General features: G+C 51.0%; 4 protein-coding genes across 4 annotated transcripts; 1 reads left to right on the top strand and 3 right to left on the bottom strand.

Annotated features, from left to right (window-relative positions):
* Positions 1–1,925: 1,925 nt before the first annotated feature.
* On the bottom strand, positions 1,926–4,024 carry B0H65DRAFT_87095 (uncharacterized protein). Its single transcript, XM_062831512.1, has one exon. It carries the CDS (start codon positions 3,744–3,746, stop codon positions 2,382–2,384), a length of 1,365 nt encoding a protein of 454 aa, XP_062683712.1. The 5' UTR covers positions 3,747–4,024; the 3' UTR covers positions 1,926–2,381.
* A 797-nt stretch (positions 4,025–4,821) lies between these two features.
* On the bottom strand, positions 4,822–5,828 carry B0H65DRAFT_87148 (uncharacterized protein). The gene is made up of 2 exons (XM_062831513.1): positions 5,710–5,828; positions 4,822–5,501 (listed from the first exon to the last, which is right to left on the bottom strand). Exons 1-2 carry the CDS (start codon positions 5,732–5,734, stop codon positions 5,029–5,031), a joined length of 498 nt encoding a protein of 165 aa, XP_062683711.1. The 5' UTR covers positions 5,735–5,828; the 3' UTR covers positions 4,822–5,028.
* Positions 5,829–7,414: 1,586 nt separating this feature from the next.
* On the bottom strand, positions 7,415–11,041 carry B0H65DRAFT_87090 (uncharacterized protein). Its single transcript, XM_062831511.1, has 6 exons — positions 11,031–11,041; positions 10,788–10,969; positions 10,506–10,724; positions 9,855–10,405; positions 9,658–9,792; positions 7,415–9,590 (listed from the first exon to the last, which is right to left on the bottom strand). Exons 2-6 carry the CDS (start codon positions 10,815–10,817, stop codon positions 7,682–7,684), a joined length of 2,844 nt encoding a protein of 947 aa, XP_062683710.1. The 5' UTR covers positions 10,818–10,969; positions 11,031–11,041; the 3' UTR covers positions 7,415–7,681.
* Positions 11,042–12,693: 1,652 nt separating this feature from the next.
* B0H65DRAFT_420956 (uncharacterized protein) lies at positions 12,694–13,863 on the top strand (the record flags this gene model as incomplete). Its single annotated transcript, XM_062824315.1, has 2 exons — positions 12,694–13,336; positions 13,391–13,863. The coding sequence occupies 2 exons, from the start codon at positions 12,694–12,696 to the stop codon at positions 13,861–13,863; spliced, it is 1,116 nt and encodes a 371-aa protein (XP_062683709.1).
* Positions 13,864–14,985: the final 1,122 nt, after the last annotated feature.

The following is a 14,985-nucleotide window of genomic DNA, read 5'->3' as shown; positions in this document are numbered from 1 at the left end:
CGTACTATTGACTAAATGCGAACGCTTCGTTTATTTAGCGATGCAACGTATTGGTATTGAGGTAGATTAATTGAATGTAATAAGAGTGATAATATGTAGTTTGGTAGAGGAAGCGATGCAACAAAGTATATACTTAGAAAATCGCTAAGTTAAATTGGGGTGGCTAGTACAATACGAGAGTGGCCTGTACGAGCCTTAAATGCGTGTAATGGCTTGAAATCTGGGAGCTTGGCGGGCGCGGTACGTGCTAGACTAGTGCGGGGCGGGCGCGAGTTAGTAGGGTTAGGGATATATATAGGGAAAAAAGTAGGTTACGATATAAATAGAGAAACATAGCCGTACAGATAGAGTTTCTCAAATTATAATATATAGAAATGGGGAATTAATTAGTATTATAGGGGATATTATACTATTATATAAGATATGACGAATAATTAAAGTAAGTTAATTAAAAGTATTAAAAGAAAGAAAGCTAGAATATTAAAGGAAATTGGTTAAAAGTAAGCAAATTATTAAAAGCAATATCGTTTGAGGGTAGTCGGTTATATATAAACGAAATTAATTTTTTATAACCAATTGTCGAATATTTATAAATTAGTTAATTCGAAAATACAATAGATTAATTTAGCTAATTCGAAAATACAACGGTTTAATTATATAGAATTTATAAATAGGATTATAAAAAAGGTATATTCGATTAGGGAGAAACGATAACGTTTATAAGAAAGCGAAGTCAGGTTTGTAAATATTAATAAATAATAGGAATTTTAGAAAAAGATTTATAAATTAAATTAAGGAGTTAGCCCCCTAGGACCCCCTATAGAAAGGGTTAGGGTAATAACGAATTAGGGGGCTAGCCCCCCGGGACCCCCTGTATAATATTAGGATTAGAGTAATAATACCCGAGGGCTAGCCTCCTAGGACCTTCCGTTCCCGGGGGAAACCCCCGGACCCCTACGGTGTATATAGACTCCAAAATTCTAACCAATCCAAATTACGGATTGCCCATTCTACGAACCAATCATAGCACGAAGAATTTACAAGGGTATTTAACAAGAGTCTGCTCCTATTAGAAAGAAGCTCCGCTATATACTCGCTCACTTCGTATTAAAATACTTCTTTCCCTAGACTATATAATAGCTGCGGTTTAACTAACTATCCTTACCTCAAAATCTTCTAATACTAATAATAACGTTCCTACCGCCTCGAACGTACTATCGCTCTCAATATCTACAAATTTCCATAAATTACTATACCTTAATAAACATTCAATAATTTTAATTAACTATAAGAATTCGTTTTATTTTGTAATACATATAGTAATCGGGGGTTAAAAATATCTATAGTAATAATTACGTCGGCTACTATTCTTACCCGCTTCGAAACCGTTATTCATATTTATATTTAATATTAAATAAAACGAAATTAGCAATCTAATCTTTAAAGTAAAAAAATAAATACACGATTTTTAATATATTTTCCCGTTTCCTTTATATTGTTTTGAATATTTTAAATACAAGGGAAACGGGATAAATATATATTATTCCAACCGGGTAGAATATAGGACTAAAATTAAATTATTATTTATTCGAATAAACAAATTTACTAATACACTAAACTAAATACAATTTAGTAGCTTCCAACCCGTAGTATCAGTACAACTACCGCTCAACGGGAGCCGGGCTCATAACCTATCAAAATGTATGTAAAAAAGTGGGAGAAAAGCCATATCATTCAATGAGAGTAAGCTAGATCTATACGATATAACTGCCGCCTTTTATACCCGCTTGCCTTATCTACCTCTAAGCACCCTTATCTACCCATATATCGATACATGTAAGGCTCTGCTCACAAGGCTGATGAGGCTCAACACCATGAGGATCCATGATGTTTGGCAGCTGGCACAAGCAGAATGAACAGAACAAGCTTCTTCAAATTACTGACGCCACTACTGACGATGACGCCGAAGACCAAACCAGCGTATCTCATATGTCATTACATGAAAAGAACAAGACCGTGTGAAAGCAATAACTCCATTCCATGCAAAGCTCTCAGACCCAGAGGTATCCCCGACCAACGCCATGCGCCATGCCATGCATAATATCAACACTTGGGTATCATGCTCATCTCTTTCCTTCTCTCCGCGAGTCCCCTCAACCCCAACCCGTAGGTCGTACAGCTGAGCCAGGGCATCTTAAGCTCGCATCTCTCCTCAAGCTCCAACTCACCAGATCATACCAAACCGCAAACACCTTCCACCAGAATGAAAGCCCTTCAGCCCCATGCTTCGGCATGGTTACTGAGAGACTCAGCGGGAGTCTTCCACAAAATCCAGCCACGATCAAGACCAGACCAGACCTCTTCCCTCCAGTCCTCCTCCCTCAAATCCAGCCCGGAGCGCCCCTATTAACCGGATCAACCACAATCTCCGCCCTGTCCCTAGCCTTGCCCTTGCCTTTCTCCTCCTTGCTTGGCTTCTTCTCCTCCTTCGAGCCGGCGGCACCAAGCAACAAACCCTTCCATCCCTGCTTCGTCTCCTTCCACTTATCAGCCAGCTTCTCGCCGACTTGCGCAACTTGCTGGCCCAGCCGACTAGTCAGGCCCTCCTCGCTCCCGTCCGAGGTAGGGGTGCTGGGCGACCAGCGGCTTTGCGAGGGGGGTTCGACGTAGGTGGACATCTGGCTGGGGCCGCCTCTGTCCTCCGGGTGGGGAGTCGTGGTTGATGACGAGGGGCCGGGATTGCCAGCGGTGGCGGCGGCAGGGGCAGCTTGAGCTTGGCCCGGAGCAGGAGAAGCAAAAAGGGGAGCAGGCCAGACGGTGTTGCCGCTGCCGTTGTTGACAACCTCGTACGAATCCTCAGAGAACTTGGACGCCACATCCTCCCGCGACGGCTTGGAGTAAACAGACGAGCTCACGTTGCGGAGCGGGCGAGCAGGGGCCGGCGGAGCAAGGAGCGGGTACGAAGCTGGTACCGGCGACACCGGCGAGGGCACCGGCACCAGCACCCGCCCCTGATGCGGGGCAGGAGCAGGAGCAGGCGCAGGAGCGACGCAAACAGTCCTCAACCTCGGGCCCCTATCCCCCTCAGCGGCCGGCACGACTTCGATGAGCATCTGGCCCGGGACTCTTTCATCTCCTGCCCCTGCCGTCTCGTCCTGTTCACCCCTGGTTTGCTTGGACTTCCCGAGAGACGCGAGCGGTATGTTCTCGAGGCGGTAAAAACGTCCGTCGCTGCCGCGGACGGTGCTGCTGCGGCCGTTGGCAGTGATGGTGGTGGGCGTGGAGTAGAAATTTGCCTGGCGTTCAATGCGGCGGCGGCGGAAGAGACAGAAGGCCAGAAGACCGATCAGCAAGAGACCAAAGATTGTAGCGCCAACTGCGCCGCCGATGGCTGCTGCCTTTGAGCCGCCGGTGCCGGTCTTAGAAGCCGCGGAGCCAGTTGTCTCCTCGGGCGTGGGAGAGGCAGCGGAGGTGGTGGTGACGAGGGTTGTCGGCACCGGCGAAGAGGAGTGAGCGACAGAGCCGCCCGGGTGGAAAGTGATGGTCTCTGTCTCGAAGGTGACAAAGACGCTGGTGCTGGTGACGGGGGCGCGTGTCTTGTGGGTGGTTGCTGAGGAGGTGGTGAGCGCGGCGCGAGGGGTGATGAGGTTTTTGGGCTGGTCACTGCCAGAACCCATGGTTGAAGCTGTGGCGCGATCCACGACGACGCGAGAGGTAGGGAGGGAGGTGTCGCTGTTGTCCTCCATTGTTGTTGATTGCCTTCTTGATTGAAGTCAAGGTGAGGTAGTTGTTCTTTTTGCGAGGGGCTCCCACTAGAGAAGTAAGGCAGCCAAAGACGAGGCTGCAGAACGTTTGGCTTGCCGTTGGAAGAGAGCGATTGCTCGCGAAGTAAGTCAAGCTTCAGTAGAAGCAGTGAATGAGCTGTGTGAAAGGGAAGCTTTTTGTCGTGGTGATCTCCTTATGATCGCAAACGCAAGGGAAAAAAAGGTGGGGGGAGGAAAGGAAGCAGGCGAGCAAAACTGGCTCAGAAATACTGCCCTCAAAGATACCAAGCTCTGCCGTCAACCAAGGGGAATTTTGACTAAATGACACACGTATTGTGCGGAACGGCCAATTCACCGCCCGCAAAAGTTTCTTCGTTGACAATATATCGGATGATTGCGATTGCGGACGCGAGTGTCCAGTCCGAGTCACGTCCGCAGGCCGGGACAATCTGCCCTCGTCTCATCTTTGAGGGCAGGCTGCCGCCGTATCAATCACCCCCCTCCTGCGGCCTCGCTCATACGTGGACTAACGTATACCCTCATACACTTGTAGCCTTCGAGCCGTGTATAACAGTCCAGATAGGAAGGAGCAGAAACGGAAAGCAATGACCATAACTCCACCCGTGCGGCCAAGTGAAAAGACGAACAGGACAATCTGAAGGGCAGTACCAGAAAAGATTAAATAACAATCTGTCGGTGCTAAAGCTTTTAAGTAGATGTACCTTGTAATTTACGCAAGAAATAGGAAATAAAACCCCAAAGATCCAATCATACCCAACAAACGGAGGCATCCCGATGGAGCGTTCCCGAATGGTATCGACCGTTCCATCATCAGAGATGCGCATCTGCATTACAAGCTATAAGAGATAGGCAAATTTGACTTTATCGCTACTACCAAAACAGCCAATGCCTTGGGAATCTCTTGGAAGCTTCCAAACGATATCAGCAAGGACATGGCCCACATCAGCGAATCTCTGCTGCTTGACCAGCACGACCACACCGAGGAGTCCGTGTTCCGTCCAGACAAGCGCACCCTCATTCGTCCTAGGGACTTTGCCGACGGCGGCAAATTTCGCTGTAAGTGACCTCAGATCCAAGCTTAATCCCTCCTCTCGACGTATCACTGCTAATACCCCTGACAGCTATCGTGAAGATCAGCATGCGATATGAGGGAGAGGCCGTCCGCTGCGCATCTCTGATGATGGAACCGTCAACACCATTCAGGAACGCTCCCGTGTATGGATCGGAATGCCTCCGTTTGGGCCTAGCGAAATATTGGCCTTCTCGGCCGGATGCTTTTGTGTTCGATATGATGATCGGTAGATAATGGCGCGATGAGAGCTAGACGGGGGAAGGTGTCGAGGTTTTGGTAGGAGGAAGATACGTTAGGGATGAGGTCGGCGTTGTAGACGGCTAGGCTGGAGAGGACGGAATTATTAGACTGGTACTCTTCGGAGAGACGCTTGCTAGGTGCCGGTGGGCGAGCTGAGCGAAGCGAGAAAAGCGTGTGAGGATAGGGAGATCGTCGACGTCGAGATGGGAGATTTTGGAGTGGGTGAAGGTTTGAGCGAGCTGAGCGAAGTGAGAAAAGCGTGTGAGGGTGGGGAGATCGTCGACGTCGAGATGGGAGATCTTGGATATGTTTGCATTTCCGTGCAACGACCGAGACCTTTGCGATAAACACAGTGCCCGGCAGTGACAAAGGTATCGGGAGCAATGAGGTATCCGGTGCCGCACCTGGAGGAAAGATGCAATTAGCGATAGCCCGCTCGTCAGCAACACAGGGGAAGGGATCTCGGATCCAAAAGGGCGCATCTGGGTTGCTCTCTTCGTCATCACTCGGAGCCTCGGCATCTCGGATCCACAAGGGCGCATCTGGGTCCTGGGAATGGGTGCTCCAAAGACCCCCTTTTCTTTCCCATAAGCCAAACAACAGGAAACACACCCAAAGACTGCAGCGACCAGACCATCGCTGATGCTCAATGGGAAGAGCTTGGGCCAAGGCAGCAGAAGCGAGCTCGTAACGCTATTTCAGCCGAACCGTGGAGCCATGAGCCTATGACGGGCCGGGAACAATCTCTGCTCTCGTCCCATCTCCTAGGTCGTCAGGTCAACTCAACTCAGCTCTTTGCCCCGACCTCGGTCGTAGCTGACGTATATGCGAGTTCTTGGCCTTCGCGACGCGACGCTTCTCAGACCGCTGCTGCTTCTCAGCCTGCTCCTGCTCAATCTCTTTGTTGACGACCTCATTGTGCCGCTCCAACATGGTCCAGAAGCTGGACTCAACCGTCTCACCCGCCACCCACCGCACCTTGGCCATGTCGGCCTCGAGGGCTGACACCTGATCCTGGAGCTCCTGCAGCAAGGTGGCGTCGCCAGGCACGACGGAGGCCGTCATCGGCGGGCGGGCAACGGGGAGAGCGGGGGCGACAAAATAACAAATTCCCAAAGATCCAGGTTCTTCAAACCCTTTTTGACAACGGCAGTCCGGATGTGTAGTATGGGATAAAAAGGAGCTGTCGAACATTTCAGCACGGAGTACGCGAAGCAACAGAGACGGCAGCGTAGAAAGAAGAAGGGAGGGGAGCAGACGTCAATTCTAAGTTTTTCTACTTCTTCTGGATCTTGCGCTTACGGCCATCGCCGGTCTCCACCGCCTCCAACCTCTTGTCAAAAGACTCGAGGCGAGCGACGAGCTCCGCCACGGTAGGCTGCCCAGCGGGGAGGGCGGGGTCGGAGGAGCCGCCGGGGTGATGGGAGCCGCCGGGGTTGGGGGAGGGGTACCGGGGGCGTCGGGGGCCGAGAGTAGGTGGGTATACTCCTGTTTGGAGTCTTGGTTAGCTGGGATTTATTTTATAAACGGATAGGATAAGAAAGATTTACGCGGAGATGGCGCCATCCTTGTATATCTCAGCGGCGCTGCGCTGAATCGTTATGGCTCTACGTACGTACTCGTACGCCTTCTTCTTCTCTTTACCGGAGGTCGCCGCCTCCTAAACTTGGGCGAGCCTCTGGGTAAGAAAGGAGGCGCGGTCACACCGCTTGCCATCGTTATGGCAGTCCATGCAGGCCCGGTTGCCCGGTTTGGTGTAGCAATCGCGAGGCTCGTTGAGGCACGCGATGCATGGGACCTCGGAGAGGTCACAGTCCTCCTAAGAAATGAACAAGGTCAGAGACGATTTCTCGAGGCAGGAGTGACAGAGAGGACTTACCAGCAGATGCTCCTTCTTGATGAGCCTGGACTTCTTGGGGGTGACAGCTTTGTCTGCATGGTCCTGCCCATCCTTCCCGCCCTTTTGCGCCTTGACTCTGTTCCTCCAACGGCCACCTGTGTACTTCACTGTTTGCCTGATATATACCCCAATCTCGAAATCGAGAAACATATCACCGTCGTCTACTATTCTAACTAATTTGCACAGATGAACGACATGTGTATAGCCTTACAGCTGTTGAACTGTATCCGCACATCCACAGCATAGGTAGGTAATTGACTGGCCCTGGCTACCTATGTATTCGTTGTCCCTGGGATGCTAGTTACCTAATTTCTTGTCGCAAATCCGCCCTGACTTGGAGTACCGTTGGCGATTGGTCTCCCTCCTGAAAGACTCCCGGGTGTCGGTTATGGGAGTGCTTTGCGGTATACAGACAAGGGGCCCTACCTAAGCTCAAACTCAAGGCTGAAAAGCGAGCCCGTTAAATCCTTTGTAGAGGTATTCTCTGTGTGAATCCACGGTGCCCACACCAAAGCCGCAGCAAAACACCAAGTGGCACGGGGCCATGATACTTCCTCCGGTACCGTCCTTGCCGTCTAGACCGCTTAGATTCCAATTAGGAAAACATCAGATTTCGAAGGAGTCAATCGGGCACTGATACCACTTTCAAGTCTCAAGTGGATGGTTTTCCGTCGAGCGTTGAACTCACTCCCCCGTCAAATCCATCATCTCAACATCCCTATCCCCCACTCTCACCGTCGTCGACCTAGCCCTCGGCGTTCTCCCCCCACGCCCATTCCCATTCTCATCATTACCCTTCGTAAGATCAATAGGCTGTCCCCTACTTCCCGGCCTCGACCCGTAGTCGTACCCCCGTTGTTGTCCCTGTCCCTGTCCTTGACCCTGCATCATAGCCCTGGGCACATACCCCGGATGTCCAGATCCGTACAATCCCCCGTGATGCTGACCGTGATGGCTCTGCTGCGGCATAGCCTTCAACGGTCTATTCGATGACCAAGAAGACGACGAGAATGTCGAATTATTAAAATACTCGGCGTCAGTTGGCGGTAGGCCGTCTGTGCGCATGTTCGGGTCGGTGGGCGTGCCGATGTTGAACCCTTCCAAGCTACCGGCTAGAGATCCGATGGAGGAGTGACGCGAGTGTCGACCGAGTCGCATGGGAGGGGCGGGAAGTCCATCGGGGAATCCTCCTGGGGGTGTCATTGGGGAGGGTGACGAGTAGCGGCTGCCAGAGGAGAAGGAGGATGTGGCCAGGTGAAGAGAAAGATCCCCCTGATATGGGAGGCCGTCGTATTCAATTTTGGGACGGAAGTCGTAGAAGCCGAGACCTTCGAGGCTGGGGTCGAGGCCGAAGCCTTGGGATTGGAGTTGGGCGGTCATGTGCATGTTGAAGGCTGGGGAAGGAGTTGGTGGGCGGCCGTCGGGGAGCAGGTCTTGAGTGGTGGCTGGGTCGTAGTGGCTGCTTCTTGGTCGGCTGGGGGGTCTCTCGTCTGAGAGATCCGAGTCTGGAGCTCGTTTCAGGCCCTGTGCTTGGATACCTCTGTTCAAAGCCTCCCGTTGGTAAACGGTCACCAGGTCTTTCCTCTTTGCATCGCCCAAGTCGTTACGCCCCGGAGAAATGGAGCTAGATGGAAGTCTTTGGTGTAATACCTGCCGTACTTCCTGTAATACAGACTCTTTCGTTGGGAGACCCGCCGCCTGGCGTCTTCGGTCATCGGCCTTGATGCGCTCAGCCTCATTCCTATTCTCACTCTTTCGCTTGGCTTCTGCCTCGGCGATAAGCTGAGCTGTGGATTCATGGCGCTGGCGTACAGCAATCAGCTCTGGGGTGAGGTTGAGCCCGTCCTGTGGCCGCGTATCGGCTTTCTGGCTAAGGAGGAATTTGACCATGTCGTTGTTGCCATGAAAAGCCGCATAGTAAAGTGCCGTCACTCCGAGAGCCATGCCTTTAAGCTTGCCCCTGGGAGAGGTAAAATAGATTAACATATTGATATCGAATTTGAGCTTGTCGAGGAGATACTTCATCAATATAATTTGTTGGTCATACACGGCGTTCCACCACAACTTCTGCACCGCAGCTTGCTGCTCCCCTCCAGTTGTGTTGGCGACGGTGAACGCATAGTCTGGAATTGGCTTTACCGCCATGGACGACGGTGCATGTATCTCGCTCATGTGCCGGAGGAGGTCAGATTTGCGAAGGAACGTGACATTTTCATCACACGTCAAGTCCTTGTCATTTTCGAAAGGGCTTCGCTCGCCGCCATAGAGCTTGGTATAGGGGCATATGTGAAGTGCATCTTGACCTGGTTTGGCCACGTCGGAATTTCGGGACACGCTTTGTGGCTCAGGCCGTGGTGCGTTTTGGGGTACGACTTGAGGTACGCTTCTTGCAGCCGACCGGGCAGTTTGACCAGGAACAGATGTTTCGCTCGCGACAAGTGTATGATAAGAACTCTCTGCTTCCGATCTGGAAGAAGCTTTGGAGGAAGCAACTAGAGGCGGTGCGGGACTGGCGACTTCCAATTTGACATAAGCATCTGGAAGCTCTGCAGGACTGGCGACACTCGATGCTATTGAGGCTCGCCCGAACCGCCTGGAAGGTTAAAGTTAGTTTGGGATAATGCTGGAGTAGCCCACATGTTCATTAGGAGAGGACTTACTGGGTATCTCCCGGTATCCTTCTTAAGCCAGAGAAGTGTGAAGCGCTATCTTCGCCGTTGATGGGGCGTCGTGCGAGTCCCCCGGGACGATAAGCGGAAGTGTAATTATCGTTGTAGTCAGGGATGTCCGACTGCCTGGAAGTTGTAAGCTTGGATAATTCCAGTAATGCCAGGTTCTTAGTCCGAAGATGACTCACTGATAGCCGCCTGGAAGATAGGTTGAGGGGAAATTGAACTCGGCCTTGTTGTAGAACCACTCATGCTTCATCGCAGTGGAAGGAGTGGGCCGCTTGTCAAATTCCGTCCAAAGTCCGTATAGAAATTTCTGTGCGGTTGTTGAAACCTCCCGTGCCACGAACCATGGAAGATGATCGTTCCGCACTTTCTTCCACTTCCTCTTTGGTATTGGGTCTATCCAACGATGTTCCTCCTCATCCCACATCTTGACAAAGTCCCTGCCGTCGGCTCCGTTATCGCCAAACGGTAGCTTTCTAGTGAGAAGCTCAAACATCGTAACCCCTAGAGACCACATATCGATAGTCAGGAAGTTTTTAGGCTCTTGCAGCTGTGGCGGCCAAAAATCTTGAGATCCTTGGATCTCGGGTGCTCCGTATGCCCAAGTGGTCCTCACTCCACTTGCTACGTCTTGCTTAATCCTGACCGACTTCGAGAAGCCAAAGTCAGCAAGCACGACCGACAATCTCTCGTCGGGCTTATTGGGTTGTGGACAGCTCCGTATAAAGATATTCTTTGAGTGTAGTAGAAGTTAGCAAATAGGGAGCACGGTGATAGGGCATGGATAAAGGCATTAAAGGAGTGCGCAAGGGGATGCATAAGGGAGGATGTACCTTTGGGGCAATGTCGCGATGGGTATATTCCTGCTCATGCATGAATCCAAGCCCTAGAAGCACCTGGAAGATGACTCGCTTGAAATCATTCCCCTTCAACGGCCCATTCTTTTCCAAATAGTGGCGTAAGTCCCCCAGTGGCAGATACTCCATCGCGATGTTGAGGTATTTGCCCTCCGTCCACCAACCTAAGCACTCTATAAAGAGACGCTTTCGATCCTAGCACCAAAAGTTAACATGCGGAATTCCAACGGTGTAATTGGAGAAAACCTAGTTACTGACCTTGTCCGTTCCCCCATTGAACTTAACCATCGCTAGAAGCTCATTTCTGTGCAGAATCTCTTCCTTTTCGTCATACTTGACTGTTTTGACGACACGTTTGACGCCAAGGAGTGTCGGATTTATTGAGATGCATGACTGCACACAAACCTGAACATCCTTACTGTCTTGCAGAGGAGGTTTTTCTATATCCCAGTCTGTTATCTCCTGATTACCACCAGACAGAGGATGATATATGTGGCGTACCAGGGGCAATGCATCCTTGTCGGTGGCGAGCTTTGGATTCTGTGGTCGTTCGGTCTTCAACCACATCGCCGTCACAGTATCACCGGACAGACGTGACGATCCCCCATGATGATGTATACAGGTTTAGGTACCTGAACCGGGAGTTGCGGAATGGCTGGGTTCAGGAAGGGTTCGAATGAAACTAATGAAAAGAGGAAGCGTAGTGGATGGGAAAAAGAGAAAGACGGCTGTGACGCTAATGGTACAACATGGATGTGACTGCGGGAAAGACAGAAATATATCAACAGGCTCCGCAGTGCCCCAAGCACGCATGCATGGATCCAAGCAAAATGAGACTACCAGTCTCCGGCAAAAGCAATTCTTGAGGATGAAGGCCAAATCTAGACCTCATAGTGCCGTCGGCCAGTTGTAGGCTATGCTCTGCAGTGACGGTTCGTTACATGCAGTCGAGGCTTCAACACTTTGGCTGCCTACCTATTAAACATTGACAGGAGGCGAAGCTCGCTATGCAAATCCCCGCGTCCCAGTGTGGACTATTGGTGAATGAAACAATATGAGGCCCAACGTGCTTAGCCAAGTAATATCGGGATGGCGAGCAGCATGAGTGCCATGAATCCAGAACAGTGACAGCCAAGATGTACACTGTGACCATCTGAAGCTTTGCGGGTGGGAAGACATGAACTGGCGACACTGGTACAAATGATTGCAGCCTGTGAGGTGTGATCGACATGTATCTTGCCGAAAGGAATGAAGAAGTGTACAGCCACCGAGTCAATCGGTTAGAAATTGATACTGTGTGTACTGCAATGTTCGGGTGCGTCCGTATAACTCTGATTGCAACGCATGGGAGGGGAAAGGAGGCCTGCGAGAATGGAATAACGAAGTGCCGCAAATAGAATCTCTAGCCAGATGGCAACATCAGACATCGGAGTTGGTGACATATAGAAACAGCATTTGGGCCCTCTGTGGGGGTGAGGATGAGAGTAGTGACGAGATAGCAACCTCGAATTCTTCTTCATCAAAGCATCTCCAAACTTTCGGAGGCTTGAACGTCTCTTATTCGACTTATAACCATTCTCCTACTTGTGATAGCATCTACACGTGGACGACAAGGACTTGATTTCCGCTTCCACAGAGCGAGCATCCACTGGTTGCAATGGCCGACCCTGTTTCGTTGGCAACAACCGGTGCAAGCGGTTTGGTATCCCTCGCCAAGTAAGCACACCCACAAGAACCCCCAGGAAAACATAAATGTATGCTTAGGAAAGAGGACCGGGGATTGACATTCTCGAAACAAGGTTGTATTTTAAGTTCCAGGAACTGCGCGAGGATTACAAGACAGCCGCTCTCCAGGTTCAGAGCCTGAACAACTCGTTCGAAACACGATGTGCTCATGTGCTCATGTGCTCATGAAGCAGGCTGAGTTCGACGGGCGTATTGAGCCGTTACTCGGACTCGGTGGAGTGCCCCGACATGTCGTTGAGCTACGAAACAGGATTCTAGAGGAGCTAGATCACAAGATCTTGATGGCACGTACAGCCATTTCCAAGTTCGACAGGGCGAGAAGGCTTAACCCGGCCCAAAAGGTACAATTTTCCTTACTTGAGAAGAAGGATGTTGACAAAGCAATAAAGGCGGTCGAGCCACGGTAGAAACATTCGCCATGAACCAAAAGACGATACTGGGTTATTTGCGAATTAACGATATAGAAATCGACAAGGAACTGGACAGACGAACACTGAGCGCAGAGAGAGGTTTCCGTGAGGCCAAAAGAGTTGACAAGTATACGAGCAAAAGACCCATCATACTAGAGTCCAGGGATCTCAAGGCTTATGAGGCCCAGGAAATTCCGTTCTCTTGCGGTGCCAAACGGGCTTATCACCCTCAAGACCCGAAGAGCCTCTGCATCATCGACTCCGACGACAACATCCCGGCCGACGGTGTCGTGCTTGAAGATGCGATGGCCCTGGCCTTGAAGCTTCACAATGCTAGTCCTGAAGAGTTTGGCCTGCTTCCCTGTCGGGGATTGACAAAGCACCCCAGGGCTCCCACGCAGCCAAGACGCGACATCACCATGGTCTTCAGGTTCCCCCAGCAATACAGTACGGTAAACAGCCTGCGACGGCTTCTTCTTGAAACTCAAGGTGGCCTTGCGCAAACACCACAGGGTCGTATTGACCGTCTGGCCATGGCCAAGCACCTTGTCAAGGCCGTTTTTTCGGTGCACTTGTACGACTTCGTCCACAAGAACATCCGTCCCGAAACTTTGATGTGCTTTGGCACTGCCGCCGAGGAACAGAACGGACGTCTGCCGCAAAATGCCTTCCTTATTGGCTTCGAAGTCATGCGAATTGCGCGAGGACATTCTGACAAGGCCCAGACCCGGTCTGCCCAGGAGGCGGCCAATCTGTATCAGCACCCTGAACGGCTTCGGTCAGATCTTGACGACTCCGAGCTATACGTCATGCAGCATGACGTTTATAGCCTCGGTGTGTGTCTTCTCGAGATTGGCCTGTGGAGGAGCTTTGTCACGTACGATGATCGTGGCGCGAAGGTTGGACGGGGCTTGCGTCTTCCGGATGGCAGGATGCCGTCGGCGGATGCGATCAAGAACCACCTTGTGAATCTTTCTGGGCCAGAGTTGGTTGGGGAGATGGGTGTCGAATACAGCGAGGTAGTTCGCCGGTGCCTAACCTGCTTGGATGGGGGAAAGGGATGGATCACAGAGAGTGACTTCCTGTCGAATCCCTACGCTGGCGGGGTTACGGTTCGTTCTTCTTATACCAGAGATGTTCTTTCAAGGATCAACAATATTGTGGACATGGACGTGTAAAGGCCGAGACGGCTCAACAGGCGCTATGAGGAGTTCCACTTGGCAAGGGGAGTGTGTAGCAAGAAATACGAGCATGTATGGTTTGTTGCAAATAACATAAGGAAAATGAAAAGATAGTCACCATGGTCAGCTCATAATCATGTGCAATGATACAAGCATCCGATGGTTGGTATAAAGGACGAGGGTCGGAGTGCGTTGTTGTTGTTGTTGTTCGATTCGATAGAGGTGGTGGTGGGAAAGAGGCAGAGAGGTTGATGTTGAAGTCAAATGCAAAATCCATCATTTCGCAGATTTTCGGCAAACGTCAAAAGCTGCGCCCGGTCAAAAGCTGACGTAAGGTCTTGACAGTTGTTCACGGCTGTCAGTAAATGAATGCCGACATCCGCGGGTGTAAATGCAAGCGGAAAGTACCTACGTTCTTGATCGGGTGTGCATACCACAAATTTCGGAAGGAGCTATGGGAGCCACGAGCGACATAGAATAACTTCCAGGTTCCCCTTAAAGAAAGAGTGCACTGATGACTCCAGCCGCGGCTTAAGACCGGTTTCAGCCTGCCGTATTGAAGATTGTCTGTATGTACTATGACTATGAGGGTTTCCGTACAAGAGCCTTGCTCCCATCGTCTAACCGCCTCGGGGAACATCGATGTAAATCTGAATTTGGATCCTTGCTATCTCAGCGCCACCCCCTTCCGGCCTCCCTTCTACCCCAGAACTCAGCCCTTAGATCCTGAGGAACCGTAACACCCTCAAAAAGTCCCGTAAGCTTCCCCATATGATTACTCTGAGCATTTGCCCAAACACTCCGATGAGCACTCGCCTAGGAGTAACCGCATCAGACTTTGCCGGTACTGAGTATTCCCACCAACGCCCGGTGATTTGGAGCAAGCGCTGCCTGCGCCGAATCCCAATCTGTATGCAATCGAGGGCAAGACTAAAGCGAACCCATCAGCCGCGTGTGGGAACGGAGACGTCGGTTTCCAAGTCCAAGTCCTCCTTTCCCCCCCTCCTCGTCTTTCCACTGTCTCTTCTCTTGGTATCGCTGCTCTTGCCATCCGGACCGTCGGCCAGCTTCTGGTCTTCTCCGGGCTGTGGCTGGTCGGCCTCGCACTTGTTATCAGCC

This window comes from Neurospora tetraspora (assembly GCF_033439725.1).
Source record: "Neurospora tetraspora strain CBS 560.94 chromosome Unknown B0H65scaffold_2, whole genome shotgun sequence".
Taxonomy (NCBI): Eukaryota; Fungi; Ascomycota; class Sordariomycetes; order Sordariales; family Sordariaceae; genus Neurospora; species Neurospora tetraspora.
The sequence above is the reverse complement of the archived record's forward strand: the minus strand, read 5'-3'. Positions and strand labels throughout refer to the sequence as shown.